This window comes from Stegodyphus dumicola, chromosome 8 (genome assembly GCF_044657685.1).
Source record: "Stegodyphus dumicola isolate Sdum_Otavi_A_Nest chromosome 8, ASM4465768v1".
NCBI lineage: Eukaryota > Metazoa > Arthropoda > Arachnida > Araneae > Eresidae > Stegodyphus > Stegodyphus dumicola.
In genome coordinates, this window is record NC_140775.1 from 156,174,066 (window position 1) to 156,191,959 (window position 17,894).

The 17,894-nt window shown below is 30.2% G+C and overlaps 1 protein-coding gene across 2 annotated transcripts in view; it reads left to right on the top strand.

Annotated features, from left to right (window-relative positions):
• The first annotated feature begins 5,174 nt into the window (after window positions 1–5,174).
• Window positions 5,175–17,894, top strand: part of LOC118180639 (cell adhesion molecule Dscam1-like) — a 243,855-nt gene continuing 231,135 nt past the window's right edge. Inside the window, exons 1-2 of one of the 2 annotated variants that reach the window (XM_085822629.1) lie at window positions 5,175–5,256; window positions 7,415–7,705. In XM_085822629.1, the coding sequence (XP_085678755.1) occupies window positions 5,190–5,256; window positions 7,415–7,705 (358 nt within the window). In that variant the 5' untranslated portion in view covers window positions 5,175–5,189. Of the gene's footprint in view, window positions 5,257–7,414; window positions 7,706–15,096; window positions 15,167–17,447; window positions 17,739–17,894 lie in introns of those variants that run through there. The other variant, XM_035349851.2, reaches the window with a different exon arrangement.

The following is a 17,894-nucleotide window of genomic DNA, read 5'->3' on the forward strand; positions in this document are numbered from 1 at the left end:
TTTCTTTTTCTTTTTCTTTTTTTTTTCAAATGCAGACTTTACTTATCTGTAAAATAGACAAAATTTTAAAACTATGGAAATGTTTTGGATTAATGGGGAAAAAAGAAAGAAAGAAGGATCATCACATAGAGCAAGCAAGACCTTTCAGTAAACAGAATAACTCGTTTGATAAAAATGAGATCTACCAAAAGCCAACGGGTAAAGCTGCTGAACATTAATTGTTCAACCTGGACTCAAATCCCGCGAAGGGCCTGGCTGCTGGGGAAATTTTGTGGGTTTTCCCAAAATGTAAGGGGAATACGAGCCATTTCCTTTAAAAAAGACCTCTACGAAGATATCTTTTTCCCTCTGTCAGATAGCCTTCGTGTGTTTCCCCATAATCTAAATAAACCAATCCAGTCCAATCAATAATGCATGCTGGAATGCTCACTTTCTTCTTGAGGTACTGTTACAAAGGATGGAGGCCATCAGAAGTTTAAAAGTTTCAAATGCACGTAGCCTATATTAGTAAATGCTTGTCTTATTTACTGAAGTATTTATTGAAAAAAAAAAAAAATGTACGGCAAACTAATCGTTGTTTTTTAAAATTTCCGATTTAATATTTTCTGATATTTTCCTTCTTGCCTTCAATCAACTATTAGGGTTAGGTGTTGATTGATGTATAACACATATACAGAAAAGGAGTATAAAAATTTAAATCTGAAATCGAGGAACAAAATTTTATGTTAAGCTAAATGTAAAGACCAACGACTGTTTGAAGAACATTTGCTGGCCTATAGATACAACATAGTCATATAATATGGCTATTCTTACTGAATTAAATATCGTTATAATGCTTCTGCTACACAAGGAGTGTCCAAACATTTCGTGTGAGGAGCCACTCTGAAACTTTACATGCAGGTTTGTTATCGAAGGCTAATACTTGTTTCATAAAACAATGTAATGAAAGGAAAAATATTAGAAATGACCTTAAATTCTTGCATTTCAAATTATAAACTAATATGCATTATCTTGCATTTAGCTATAAATACAATACATGGCAAAACTATAGAAATGGATCATAAAATTAGGCATTACAAAATTGCGCATTGCTCCTAATATTGTTGAATTAATGTGACAATTAGTATTATTCATACAAGTGGACAGTCTACCAGTAAGCTTAAGATAGCGAAGCTTACAATTGTCAGAAAGGACTATTTTTATAATCTGGTCTGTTACAGATTTTGAATCTTCATCATCTGCAACAGACCAGAGCATTAGATGTACCAGTTCCAGATTGTAAACGAAAATTTCTTTTTGTATTCGCGTCATCTAAAATCCGAAATTTTCTTGCAAATTGATTGCCAAACATTTCTTTCAGTTCGGAGTACTTTTCATTGCTCAGTACCTTGAGCAATTCATTGATAGGATTTAGATAGGATTTTATTGAACAGAATAGTTGTGAAATAGAAAATTTTATTTGTAATCAGCTATCTCTAATTAATTTCTGCATGGACGCTTTGACATACTCTTTCATTTTATTAATAAGCAAATATTTTTCTTGAATTTTCATATCTAATTCTGAAAAATCTACTATGAATCTAATACGAACACCCAGTCATTCATTTTCTCATGTTTATCTGCATTTAATTCTGTACATATCCAGCTTAGTTTCAAGGCAAGTCTTTATTACTCTATAGAGTGTCCAGAACTAGTTTAATATCCCCTCTCTGCTGACTTATTGAAGATACGTGACGTAAACCATCACATATAACTGGTTTTAGTTCAGCAAGAAAACTTTCATCGGTTTCAGATTGGGTTCACCGGCCCTCCTAAAATTGAATGAAGAAGTAATCAATTAGATTTATATCATCTTTAAAAATTTGTGATATCATAATTTAACGAAGTGTTCTTATGGAATGCTTAAACTCCTCAAGATGCGTTTTGCCTCATAAAAAATTGTTTTTTTAAATTTTTATTTAAGTAGTAATAAGTTAAATAGTTTTTCAATGATTTCAAATGTTGCACTGAGTCTTTAAACATAAAATCTTCATTTCTTCGTTATCGGCTTTATTCATGCTTTTATCCACCACGTAGTTAAATAGAATCATAACCTGAGACTTCTTGTTAGAGATATTTTGATGCCCATCTATCAGTCGTCTACTCTTCTACAAGCTATCTGATGTTTTCTTTGCCGTTGACTTTTCTAATTAGAACATGCGAAAAATAAAATATTACCTAGTACGTTTTTAGTTTAATGATTTTTTTTTTTTTTTTTTTTTTTTTTTTTTTTATCTTGGCTGTTTCTTCGTTCAGCAAATACTAACTAATCTTGGCAGTCATTTACTACTTTAGAGCGATTTTTTGTTTATTTTTGATTGACAATCCTAAATAATAGAGTAGATAATTCTGTTTCCTTGCTTCTTTTTTTTTGGAAGGGAATCTAAGATTTTACTTTTTTGAAATTTTTTTTAATCTTAAAAATGTAAGTTTTTTAACTACAACCAATAATATGCGTGTCGCATTAAAATACTTAGTATGTCAAAATATGGCTTGTGGCCTATATGAATAATTCTGTTCTACACTAATATAATCACAATATGCGTATCCCACTATATCTGGAAAAATTCCTTAAAGAAATATTCTTTGGCTTTATTTTCATTATGTGAACAATCGCATAGCAGTTTTTTCGGCTAAGATTTCAATGCTAATTTTCTCTTTTTAAATATCTTCTGTATAAACATTCAGTGTTTATATATTTATTACGTAAATATTCGTAAATTTTGCCTAAGTAAACTGACCTATAATCCAGCAAATCGCTGGCATTTGGAAATTGATTGCGAACATGCGGTACTTAGGCTGATTCCATGGAAGTTTAGACGAACTAAGGCTAAGGTTTCGAGCCAACCAATCACGTTCATTTTAGTACCTTCAGGAACTCAAAGCTAGAGGCCATATCTTGTTTACAGGAAGTCAAATATACAGCAAATCAATTTTTTTTCTTCTAAAAATACGAAATTTTTCTTTTTTACAAATGCCATTCGTCATAATCTTTCATAAACGCTCTTTTCAAAGATTGTCTGGTAATATTCTTCTCCCCGGAAGCGATGCTATGACTTTTGTTTGTTCAACATTTTGGTCGTTTTTGCAACACATGTATTCTTACTTAAAGCATGGATATTTCCATTTTTCCCGTTGAAATAATTTAATTTTGCATTCATGTTTGCTGTTTTTCCTAATGGACTTTGTCATCTGTTAGATTTTAAAATATTTTTGCGTTTTCTCTGTTGGAAAACAGTTTGTAAGAGAGCAAGCAAGTCTGGGGAAACACCGTTTTTCGCTCCATTAATCAAAGGTATTATACCATATACAATCGTTTCTCCCCTTTTCATGCTGTATTTAGTACCCACTTCTTACCTTAAGTTTACATTATCGACAAGTGGTCTTCTGCGTGATTAAAATCACTATTTTTTCTACGATTAATGTTTGTTATTATACATGAATAACCTTTTAGTTTAAGTTTTACACAGCGCACATAAACAGTTTTAAGTTCGGTAAAACAGCATTCTTACACCTTTGCCTTCAAGATACAATTCTTGTATGTTTATACAGAGATTGACACTTTCACACAGCTGCTTGATTGCTTTGAGATACTCATTGTTTGGAATGCTATTTTGATCCCAAGTTATTGTGAATCTGTTCAGTGCCATTAAAATAATGAGCTATGAGGATAAACTTCACTTTAAAGAAGCGAAAAGAATTTTTAAGTGACAATTCTTGTGAATAAGAACGGTAGTTGAAAATTGTGAAACTTTTCTTTGCTAGCAACAGTTTAACGAAAATAGAACTGTGTAAGCATGCATTACCATGTAGCAGAAACCTGTCATTTAGTCGAATTTTACAGCAAAACGCACTGAATCTCTTCAAAAATTTGTCCATTATGTCTTTACAAAATACAGAATTCACCATATGTCCCTCAAAAATAAATTCCCAATGAATTATATCCTTTTCCGAACAGTTATTTTCGATACCGAAGTTTCTGTGAAATGTTCCCTAACCGAGCACAGGATTGCTGTTTTATCAGGATCATAAGCAAAGCATCAAGCTCATCTCCAAACACGATATATTTGAGAGAAAATCAGGCTCAATGTCCGTTATGCGGATCCAATCCCTACTTGCCGAAATTCGTTCTTCTGTCTATTTTGAAGTCAGTACCCGAGGTACGAAACGAGAAAGAACTTTCTGTCTGCAAGATCTTCTAAAACAATTTTGTTAGCTATGTTTCGACAGAGCTCATAAACTATCATGTGAAGAGACAGGTGACGATTTTTTTAGAAAACCATTATCGAACTTCTTTTCCTTCGAGATTGCAAAGTCGACTACACTTGCATTCATCATCAGCATCTTTTCATAAATCACAAAATCGTCTCTACCAACGAAAAACATTGTAGCTTGTTCTGCTTTGAGCAGCATTTCAAATGTTTCATTTGCTATTTTTTCCGTTTTGCTCTGAAATCTTATTGCTAGTCTTTGCTGAACTATCAAATCCATTACAGATGCTTTGCGGTATGTCAAAGCAAATAATTAACTACATAAAATACTGTATCCCAAAATCAGACGAAGTTTCAGAAACAGCAAGTTAAGCTGTCATAGTAATAAATGGTGTCAACTGTCGTTTGACAGATTTGTTGGAATTTGTTTAAAGAAAAACTGGTCCTAAACTTTGTAGATGCATTGTGCACAACTCCAGAGGTTATGCAGTTTTATTCCACTACTTCAAATAATATTTTTTACGCTACAATTTTTAATGTATTACTGGCATATTTCAGAACGATAGGTTTGAAATTCCTTCTGTGCTGAAGTACTACAAAGAATTCTATTAAAAATGCTATGTATTTCTACCTGATCGTTTTTTAAACTGAGTTGCTCAGAAATTATTTATCTAAACACATACTATTAATTGTATTTCATGACACTGTGTGGCGCTAGTATACTGAACATGGTGTGTTGTTAAGTGAAAAGGATACAGCGTCTACTGAACTGCTTTGAGTGTCACTGAGGAAACCTATGTGAATGGAAACAAGATTGCCGCAGATACTTTCATTTAATTTTAGTAGTGTTCTCATAAAGCAAAACCCTGAAGCTTAGTCATAAACTGCAGGAAAGATTTCAGTTTTTGAGCTGCATTTAGAGTTCAGAAAATAGAAAAGATGTTGATTTTTTCGTACATTGGTTTAATTCTTGTATGGCTTACTCTATCATCTAGCGGAGGAACAGGTAAGAGTAGTATAGTATATTTTATAAAGGGAAACATGAGTTTCAGAATAGGTATTACAGAACAGTAAATAATAGGTTATTCATAATAGAATGTTTATATAATTGTTAACTTGTTAGGTAATTCTTTGCATACATTCTCTAAATAAATTAGTTTTAAAAGAGGAATTATTGATGTTATAAAGCTACCACGAAAAAAACTGAAAAGAAAATCTTCACTTTATTTACCTTTTTCTTTTTTTCTTCCGTATGCATCGACTTATTTAAACGATTCACTTCGTAAATAAAATGTTTTTCTTAATCAACGACAAAGGTGTATACAGTGTTACAAACGTATCAAAATATTGAATAAAAAAATAAAATATTCATGTCTAATAACCTTTATTTGAAACTCTTTTGTTAATTGTAATCTTTCAGAAATATTTGTCAGGTTTCTAAAAATGTGATACTTCGCGAGATAATTTTTATAAAACATTATTAAAATTAAATGAGAAAAAAATATATTACTGCAAAATATATTTTCTCTTCTATTCTCTTCTTTACTATAATGAAATCTTCACTCTGTTTGGTGTCTCCGTAGAACTTAAGTTATAATTAAACACAAAAAGGCACTAATTAATACGTGCATAAAAAGCAAACCGTGGGAATATTAAAATGCACATAAAGCATTCCTTGCGACTATGCCTGACCAGAAAAAGACCAGAATTTCTGACAGAGTATTTAAATACTTAGGTACTCTTCTGTTATCGTGACCGCATTCAGAAATGTATGTATGTATGATATATATATATAAGTACGTATCTGTGTATGTGCATGCGTATATGCATGTATATATGCACATACATCCATCCACATGTGCATACATACATACATTTCTGAATCTGGTCCCGATAACAGAAGAGTACGAATAACTGCATTGAATAATATTTCATTACTTAGTCATGTTCACTAAGACAGCCACCTCAGCAGAATACAAAATCACCTCAAAATGGGTAGTCGTCTCAAAGAGATTTCACTGTACTTACAACAGTGTCACAAAATGTTTAGTTGTAGCGATGTAGTGTAGTGAAAATTGTCAATTAATAATTTAATTCATAATTGGCAGACACAATTTTTTTTATTTCTGTTTTAGAAGCTGTTTTGCACTATTACTGCAAACTGCTTTTTAAGCTGTTTCTCTCAACATGGTTTGCACACATTTGGAAAACGGGTCGTTTGTTGAGAGAATAGCCAAGATTACAGAAGAAAATAAAACACAACTAATAAACCGCAAATTTTCTTTTGCTGTTGGGTATTATTCTTTGTAAAATCAAGTATTCTAATCACTGCGCTTAATAAATTTCAGAATTAAACAGATAGCAATATTTAAATTGCGAGGAAGAAATTATATTTTATCCTTCAATTTGTATTAATCATTGCCAGTTTTATACCATATGCCAGAAGTATAAACATGAGCTATTTCCACTAACAAAAAACCTACCTAAAATATCTTTTAATGCAAGTAGCTTTCTCTTGCTTTTCCGGAATTAATACATCCATCCACATTCATTAATACGCACGATGGTAAAAAAGTTTGTTCATGCTTAAGTCTTGAAATTCTAGTACTTGTTGAGAGTAAAATAACTTAAATTTTAATAAAAATTAGCTAAGTATTTAAGTTTATGTAGTTACTATCTTATGTGTTTAAAAATTTTTTAAATATAAAGCTTCTATCGCAGGCAGAAGAACAGATTTAAATTCCCTATATTCGTTGATTTATATGCGTTTTAAGTAAAAAGTGTTTCTGCCGTTATAGTAAAATATAAAGAGAAAATTCACCGCATACTTTGTTTTTTATTTATATGTATAACGTCAATTAAGGTGTTATTATTGGTAAATAATTAGTTTAACTTTGCCGCAAAGTCTGTCGTTAGCCGAATGGATATATCATTGGATTTTGAACTTCGAGCCAGTTAGTGCCATTACAGAACGGGGTTGATTCGAGGAAGGGGGGGGCAGGTAAAGACCCGGTCCACTTATAATAAAAATAAGCAGGAATTTCTGTTAGATGTTTTTTTCCAAATGTAGCTAATTACCACGCGTTCTTATCATCTACCAATGATTTTAAGTTAATAGTTCTAAAAGGTTACTGAAATACTTAGTATTTTTTTTCTTTTTTCAGGTTTGAGAAGACCGAAGATTAAACCTTTCCATTTCACGAATGATGTTCGGCCTGGAGCCAGAACAGCTGTCATGTGTACTATTGTCGAAGGAGATCCTCCATTCACTTTCGAATGGATAAAAGATGAGACAAAAATCAGCGAAAATGTAGGATTAGCAATAAAAATCGTCGACGAATACACTTCAACTTTAGCCATTACTAAGCTGGATCAGAACAGTAACGGAAACTACACTTGTAAAGTGACTAATGCAGCTGGAAAGGATGAACAGACTGATGTACTTCTAATGAAAGGTAAATAAGAATATAATGTATATACCCATTTAACAAAATTTTCATATTTTTAAGTACTATTCTGATTAATAAATTATATAAAACTCTCAATTTATATATTTATACATGCGAAATTGTTGCAAATTATTTCAAGATCTTCTAAGAGATCGCTAAGCTTTAAAGGAATGAAAGACTGTTTTCCTGTGAAATGTTGAAAAAATACGCTAACAACGCAACTGAATTTTTAAAACTGTTTTAACGATTTTTCATATTAACAATTTTTAGCAACAGAAATTATACGCCGTGGAAGCTCCTGCCTTTAGCAGCGACATCGAAACGTAATGAGGCATACTTCTGAAAGAAGGACAAGTATGCTAATATTAATTTTTGTATTATGTAATTGAACAAATAATAAACGTATTCACTCGTATTAACTTTTTTTTTGCCTAAATGCTGAATCTTAATGCACTTGAATGCTGATCATTAATTTGGTCCATATTTCAGTAACATTTACGGATATTTTCGGTGTGATTATTGTACTCGTACTACATTTTTATTTTTATTTATTACTACTGAGTACGATCTTGTCGTCATTAGCCTTCAATTTAAATTTTAATCAATATGATGTTAGTAAATTTAACATTAATTTAGAAATGTTTCGAAGTATCACTTTCTGCATCGAAATGTAGATGTTTTTCTATTTTCTAGTAAATGCCTCTGAAATACACTTATGAGCAAAATAATTAAAAAAACAAAGATAAATGAAAATATCACTCGTAATAATCTAAGATTCAACGTTATTGAGAAATATTATATACCACTGGATTTTGAACTGTAAAATTATTTAACAGATATCTCGGTAGCGTATACATTTTGTTGCATCAAAATTTCTGCCTTAGTAGCGAAAATATGACTAATGATCAATAGTAGAAAAAATGCAACTGTTGATTAAAGCAGAGAACGTAGCAGTAGTGATGTTTACATGAAAAAACAACATGCCCGGCAACAGAATGTTTCCCCCGAAAATCTAATTGTACAATTTTGAAAGGAATTCCTTTCAAAACTTTAGCGAGCAGAGAATAAAGTCTTCAAATTTTAAACTAGAATAACACGGAAAATTCTTGTTAAATGCAAAAGTATGTATTTAATCATTGTGTAGTTTCTCTAAGACGAATATTTCGTCGACAAGTTTGTAAAACAGCATGGACAATAGATACTTATGCGATACTAAGGACCACTAAAACATGCCACGGACGATTCAAGTAGCGTGTAGTTGTACACTTTGGATAAAATATTCAATCAAAAATTTTTCCACTCTTTCCAAAACTCCTCACCCCTTAATAACATATTTAGAAAGTTACCGAATATGAATAGCTGAATCAAACAGAATCGAAATACAAGAGATTACCTAGCCATCCAGTAACCGAGCTTTTGAAAAATATTCACTCTATTTCCTCCTGAAAAAATTTGTTGTGTGGTGGAAAGATTTTTATTTGCTCAGAAGTTTCTTAGATAAGAAATTAAAGATAAAGCTCTTTAAAAACATTACACACTTATTGATATTTATAATATATTGCTTTATTTTTTACGCTAAAACCTCAGAAATCTTCACATTCATAATTGATTCTAACTGGTGTGCTACTTTGATTCCATTCCATCTTCGATTGGTATGCGTACTTCATCTTCTTAGCTTGCTTTGGCGATGTTTGTGAAACGTGTTGCTGATAAAGATTGACTTAGAGTTAGGCTATTTCAAGTCTGATTTTTAAAGCTACAGTAAAATTCAACAGAAGTTATAAGAGCTGAGTTGTTCTCACATCTGTTGCCAACGGATCCTTAAATACTATCGTGATCAATGCGAATAACCGTGGGATCAGCGTTCGGTAAGATTACTCTGGATAATAAATACTTATTCTACTGTACAAGAGTATTTCTGTTGCACGTAAAAATTACATTTCTTAAGAGAAAAATCACTTATTTTTGCTTTTGGTTTTAATTTGGATACTCTGGTTTATCTCTGGGTCTTTATACATATACATTGTAACAAATGGCAGAATTTGCTAACTAAATCAAGAAAATAATGATTGCGTTTAATCAAACTTAATAAGAAGTACGAAAATCGTAGGTATACAGAAATGAGTCCATTCTCTGAAGTTAAAGACTTAAACACGATGACAACATAAACGCAAGTCAATTCTGTGTATAAATTAGAGCTGAGGCTATTCTAATGAACCACAACAGCAGAAATGATGTTTTATGTATTCTGCATTTATCAACTTTTTCGATGTTTGTAACTTAATTCAGTCATTTTACTGGACATTTGTCTCTTTATTAATAACAATTTATTCTTATATAAATTTTTTAAATTTGGTAGAATAGCAGAAGTTTTTCTTCAACAAACTCCAACGCGATTGAATCAAAATAAGGGTGTAAGTAGGTAAGACATTGAATTTCTTTTTTATTATGCTTGTGGAATCCGAAATTCAGTTTAGGTTGTTAGCCTTCGATGAAGTGGAGTATTGCATTATAATAATTAAGATTTATATCGATAAGTTTTCATTTCAATTTTATGTACTGTGTGGCGCTAGTTTCCTGTACATGGCATTGAGATTATTTTGCTCGCAGACGCTGCCTCAAGAGAAATATAAATGAAAGTGTGTTGGCAAAGAGAGCTGAAAGGCAAGAAGTAAGTTGACAATTTTTTTAATAATATTTGTGACTATACTTTATCCTGCAAATGCTGATGTTATTTCTAGAATTTCCTTCTGCTTTTACAGATAAAAGAGAAGCTTTAGATTAGAGTGTGGTTCTCTATGGCTGTCCACATCATTTTATGTACAACAATAATTATTAAAGTTGTAAAGTTTTCGGCAGGTCAGTATGAATTTGTTTATATAAAGGCATATGAATGTGAAGCATTAAGAAAATTTAGTCTTTTGCTGTTACACATTTTGATTATATTATATCGACTCAATTTGAAAGAGAATTGTATTCCCAGATCTAGCCTTCTTGTCCTTTGCTTTATGTAGCTAATCAAAGAAAATGTTTCAATTAAAATTCTAAATTCTATAAATCTTGTTTCGGTAAGATAACGTAATTTAATGAAAGGTTACCCAGAGATTTTATTACTGAACCTTATTTAGTGTTTTCGCATTCGGAACAGAAGCCATTTGTGTTGTTTCAACTTCATTACATGGTTGTCTGCTTTGCATTATAGTGCAATTCGAGGAGCAAAGCGTATTGTTTTATACATTTCAACAAATTAATATTTTTCAAAATGAAGTTATAGGAACCTTAGAATCAAATTTATTGCTCATTTATAAACTATACTAATTGTACTATGCTGGCCTAAATGCAAGTTGCATTTTTCTCCATAAAATACATTTATTTATGAAAATCGTACTCATTGTATATGAACAGGCATTGAAAAACATGCTAAATTATTTATCAATTACCTCTTTTTTACGTTAAAAGGAAACATTTTACTTAGTTTAAAATGAAAATGTAACATTTGGATCGTTTAATTATCCTTATCATCGAATACTTCAATCACACGAATCTAATATATGCGAAAACATTTAATGCTGAGTAACATTTTTTGTTGTAAAACACCTTAAAATGTAGAGTCATCATATACATGAGGTCATCTTACATTCAGGTCAATAATATATTTTCATTTACTGCTTCTAAAAAGAAGTCATTTCTTCAAAAGAAATTCTCAGTTTTCAAGAAAGTTGATTTAACAATAGAAGATTAAACCTAAGCTTTCGGAAATTAAGCTAGCCAAGTTGGAATAAATTTGATTTGTCAATATATTTGGATCTCTCAAAGAGTTTTAGATTAATAAATATTCCTTTTCTACATTGTTTTTTCTTTACTGCATAGATAATTCATTGTTTTTCTTGTATAAAACTCCTATAGATTAACGAACAAAGTAGCATCTATGCACATAAATCTCCTTTAGCCGTTTTTATATATAATGATCCCATTTTAATATAAAAGAAAGAAAATTGTAAATGGTAGTCAAAAATATAATTTTTCTATACTTTGAACCAAACTTCTTAAACATTCTCAGATCAGTTCAGTTCATATAATTTATTTGCGATTTTTTTGAGTATCTCAAATAAAGATAGGTATAGCTTTTCCTTATTGAGTATTTGTATAAACTATTATTTAATAAATTACTAAGCTTTCTTATTCATAAAAAAAAAAGATTAACACTGGAAGAAATCAGGAACTTCTTTTAAATCATCTTACACTTTAAAAACTGAGTATTTTAAATACTTATTTAAAAAACCAATAATGTTTTAAAATCAAAAGTGATTAAAAATGTTTAAAATATATAGACACAGTTAAAGCTAAGAATAAGTATTAATTTACAAGAGTTTTCTATAAATGAAGCTACCGGATTATAATCAAAATTGGCTTCATATGGTAAAAATTCTAATTTAAAAATAATAAGACACTAAGAAGAAAGAAAAAAATCCAAAATACAATGTACGAAATAAAATAGTAAATCTGAATTAAAAGTTCCTATACACAGGAAATGAAAGTTGTTGAAATATATAATAGCTGATACACAGTAAACATAAAGTTTATAAGTCATTTATTTATCTAAGTCAGTGGTCAATCTCTTAGTGATCGACACTGTGTGAAAATAGTCGAATCCCCTTGAGAAATGAGTTTGCCTTACAGTTGTTACAAGATATACTGCAAGTTATCAGTTACATTTATTGCAAGATAATTTAGTTATTGAAAAATAAAGGCATACATTTACGTATACGGTAGCTATGAGCTAGTTGTAACAGGGGTAAGTTGTAGCATTTAAAATTTTTTTATCAGAATTTTCATTAAACATGATTCTTATGACGGACTGTGTTACTTAAGCATAGTCAGAAACCCGCTGAAATAGGTTGTGTGCATGTGCTTCCTCTGAACTAGCTAGTGGGGGAAAATATTTCGTAAATTTTGGTTTTCTTAAGGTACGTTGATTTATTTTTTTTTTAATGACGCGTGCTGGGAAGCTATTGATATTTCTCAGACATTTTGGGGAGAAAAAAAAGGAAAGACGCTAAAGTTCTAAGAACGCGTTGTGAGCTTTTGCAAAGCTAAATGAAAATTTTTTTAGGCATTGCTGAAAATATACAACAGTAAATACTGAGTTTTTAAAAGCGTTAAGGCAAAAAAGTCAAAATCCGAAAAGGTGCAAGAACTGCTACTTTAAGATAAACAAACATTACGGATTTCTTTGTTAAATTTGAAGCAGAGATTTGTTTTATATGATTACTGTTCCCGGTGTGGTAAAGACCTAACATTTAAGCTAATTTTGAGCGTTATTTTCATCTCCTTTTAATATTTCATTTTCAGTTTGCTCATTGGGTAACTCAAAATTTACTTTTGCATACTTAATCCTTACTTCTTTAACGCTTTTGAAAGAAGGAAAAGGCTATATTATGGTACAATTTTTATACTATATGCAACTTCCTTTACGTTATAATAACATTATTACTGTAGTGTTATTTTTGATCCCATTTCCACAAACTAATAAACTATAACTTATTTTCAGGAATTTTGAGACCAGAGATAAAGCCATTCCATTTCTCTGGTGGCTTGAAACCAGGCAAGAGGGTCTCTGTTACCTGCTCGGTGATAGATGGAGATCCGCCTTTCACTTTCCGGTGGCTAAAAGATGGCACGCCACTCTCAGAAAGCGACAGGTTAGCACTCCGGAGATTAGACGAGTTCAATTCAAACCTGGCATTTACTAAACTCAGTCCTGAAGACAATGGAAATTACACTTGTCATGTGACTAACGGTGCTGGAGAAGCTCAACAATCTGATTTATTAACTATGAAAGGTATGAATCAATCACTTTTCACACTGGATCACTTCCACCAATTTAAAATGAAGAAACAATTTTCATAAGTAGAATGTGTTATTACCAATATGCATCCACTGTTACCTAAATAAATTGTTAAAAATGTATGTTACATAAATTTTTAGTTGAAATCTTAGCGGATAAGAAGAAAAAGGTGAACGTTTGCGAAATTTTAAATCGTATCAATCATTATTAAATATCTTTCCTGCTGAAACATAAATCCAGACGTACAAACTGCATTTTATATATTACGAAAGTGTCAACTAATCTTGATGTGCGAACAAATCTTCTGTCTTCTAAGATTTGATACGGTCATTATTTTATTTTTGATATCCAAATGATTTTTTTAAAAGAACATTACAATTTTATCTTATTTTCAAACATGCTTTCAGTTTTAAATTGCTTTAACATAAACATTATTTCAGTGCTTTATAAATAGGCAATCTACCCATTCATTTGCGGTTAGGAATAAAATTATTAGTTTCACATTCTCTCAGCAAAGTACCGCGAAATATATTTTATAAGAATTCTTTTTTAAATGTTATGTCATTTCTTTTGTCAGAAATTGAAATCACCTGACTTAAATCTTTATTGTTTTTCCTATTGTTTTCTTCTAAATGTGTTATTAATAATAATTAACAAGTAATACAAGTGGGAAAATATAAAATAATAATAATTAAGTATTGTTACAACTATATGTGCTATGCTTTGTATACTGTTATATTAAGTGTCTAAATTCATTATTCGTATCAGATAATTTATTAATAAAAACACTTAAGTCTTTGTTTTCGGTTTGGATTTGGGTATAAAAGTTACTTGTATTACTTTTTAATACGAGAAAACCTGCAAATGAAATGCGCTATGTTCTTTTTTAATTATCGCTAAATATATTTTAATTTTTGCTATTTATTATAGACTGCTTTAGCATTCATTTTCCATTTGTATAATGTTTGCATTTACCCATTTGTTTGTCAAGGAAAGGGTAAGAGAAATTCAATGTGATTTTAAGTAAAACTAAATTTGTAACGCAGCCGCCTATATGAGAATCGGTTTCAAATTTTTCAGTCTAAATTTAATGCTTTCTGAGCCAATAATATTATGGTTCCCTCATTGTTGTTATTACTATGGGATTAGACGCAGCTGCGTACGTTTGTTTCAAAATTGGGAAAACATTTTCAAGATATTCCACAACGTCAGAATATTCAAAGTGACGAAAATACGAAGATGCAGAATACCGTATTATAAGCTTTAAAAACTTTCAAACTTAACTAACGACTTTTCCATGTGTAATTCTTTTCCAAGACACTATGTGGCGCTAGTATACAACACAGAAGTATTCCTGTTGTTGGAGTAGCGTCTGCAGCACGACATGCATCTACATTGGATAAGCATTTCCTGCATATAAGTACGCATAAAGGTAATTATTCAAATAATACTTATCTAATAATTGCAGTCGCTTGTTTATTTTATTTAAAACTCGAGCATTCTGTAATATTGATATAGGATGTTATTTTCTGTTTAGGAAAAAATGTTAAACACCCCTTCACCCATGATGCTGCAAATGTTTAGTATAATCATTCTAATGTTTTGCATTCATCTCTCAGGTAGGTGATGTTAATATTAAACGTTAGAAATTTTGTTTATATTTTGTATTTAAAGGTTTAGAATTTACACTATTTTTTATCAAAAAACGACCTAAAATTATAATTCGCTGTACAGTAAAACAATGAAAAATATAGATATTATTATGCTAGTGCAAGTCTTGTTTGCGGAGTTTGTGATAATGGTTTCAAGCATTAGATTAAAAGATAAATTGCCAAAAATTTTCTGTTAATTAAAATTTTATAAATAGAAAAAAATCTAAATATTTATCCTCATTATAAATAATTGAAAATTAAGTGTTCAATTAGTTTCTGCCTTTACACAATGATTATTGCTGTTATAAAATTTTAAAAAATTTTCTTCCTGTTCTCATTCACTTTTTAATTACACACTGTAAGTAAATTATGGTATGAAATAGGTGAAAATATTGAACTGGTTGGCCTAATCATTCTAATTTAAATTTTACATTGCGTAATGAAATTGTAGAATATGTTTCGCCTAAATTTACTCTACAGCATTTTCCTTTGTTTAGTATGCTATGCAGAGAAAACTAGTTGCAGTAGGGTGTAGAACGTCAGAGAGTTATTCAAACTGGAATAGTTTTGTTTCACGATGCTGTTATAATACCGCAGATTTCTTCAAATCCTAAAATATACACTTGATTACATTATTAATTGTTTGCCTTAAGTAATATCTGCTATTACGTGAAAAATATTTTAGAAATGTAAAATTTAATTTATTTTAGTTATTTGAATTTTTATGAAATAAATTTATTTTCCAAGCAGACAAATATGATATTTTATTGAAATTTAAATAAAATATTAAGTTTTTGACAGCGGATAATAATCAACAGAAAAAATTGCAATTTGCTTATTTTTTCTCAATGTGTTTACTTCACTTTGAGTAGAAGGATTTTGTAATTATCTTGAGAGTAATAAACATAGACAGTTTTAACTATATGCATTTCGGGTTGCTTTTATAGACAGCAACTGCATGTCTGCAAATTATGTCTTAATAGAAGTAAAACGTTCACATATATAACAACAGATTAATTGTGTACTGTTATTGTTGTACATATATATAATCTGATTTATTCATGCTGAGATGTCTATACTCATTTTTGCAAAATACTTAAGTAATCTAATATCTCATTGTTTTAACTTTTTTTCGTCTTTTTTTTTCTGCTTTTCATTTCTTTTATTGATGTTCTGACTTAGTTTGATAGCTCATATTTGGTATCTTGCGTAATTATGATTAAAAATAAATAAATTGTAGAATAAATGAAAAGATATTTACATTACTCGTCACAATAGTTAATGTAGTTGCGAGCGGACGAACAGTAAAGAGTGAAACATACATGTCTTGTATGCATATCTGAAGTTAGCGCGTAGCTCCTGCACCCTGTGCATCTATCGCCACATACGATTTTATTGCTGTACCAATTATTATGCTGACATTTATTTGTATTATTTCAAAACAAGAACATAAATATTCTATATTATTAAATATTTATTATTACTTTTAAATTTTTTATTTAATATTATCAATTTTTTGTTAATTTTTATTTATTGATTTCTATACTGAAACCAGTCCATCCGACTTACAGTCCCTAGATCTTTATTTTACTAGTTTGTTTATTCGGTGCTGACGCAACTTAATGAAATAGCTAAAATGAAAACTACATTTTCTAAATAAGGATACTAAAATTCCGTTTGCATTTGTTGTATGACGACATGTCAGTTAGTAAAGCATTTGATGAAGTAAATTTGGCTTTTGCTTGCAACAGAACTTCCTATGCTATTTTAAATATTTTATCTGAGTTTTCAGTCTGCGAATAAAGTGCTAAACTCGGAACATTAAATTCTGGGGGACAAAAATTATCGGTATGCACAAATAGCAAATATGCAACTCTTATTATTACTTAATAAAATATTTAACTATGTTTGAACATCTGAATGATCTAATTTTAGAAAATTACTAATAGTGTTAATAGTCATCAACTACAAATATTATCAGAACAATATTTTACTTTTATTGAATGAATTTACATATTTGTTTTTTTTTTATTGAAGCTTCCTAAAACGCTTTTATCGAAGTTTAGAGAATAATCATTTACTGAATAAAGCTACAATATTTTTTACTTTGTTTACAAAGGTAACACAGATGAAACTCCAAACTATTTCTTATCTCTCTGGTACAAATTATGTCATATATAATTTTCCTTTCTGTCATATTTAATCTAGTATTATAAAATGTTCACTTACTTTATTCCTTCTGCTGCAGATTCGCAAAAACCTGAAGTAGGAACATTCCATTTTCCCCATGGAATCAAGACAGGTATGAGAGCTTCTGTTATGTGTGCAGTTTTCGATGGAAAACCGCCATTTTCATTTTCATGGCTGAAAGATGGAATCCAAGTACAAGAAAACGCTGAAATATCAATTCGCAAAGTGGATGACTTTTCATCTAGTCTTACAATTGCGAAACTTGGACACGACAGTAATGGAAATTACACTTGCCGAGTATCCAATGCTTTTGGCACCAGTGAATATTCAGATTTGCTGAATTTGAAAGGTAAATTGGATTGTCCAAAAACTGAAACCAGATTTGTGAATAGTTATGAGAGTATCATTTCAACATTCTGTACATTATTTTGCATCTCAAGGTTAAAGTAATTAAACGAATGTATAAATAATCATGTCCTTTCCAAAAGTCTCTATAAAACTTAAA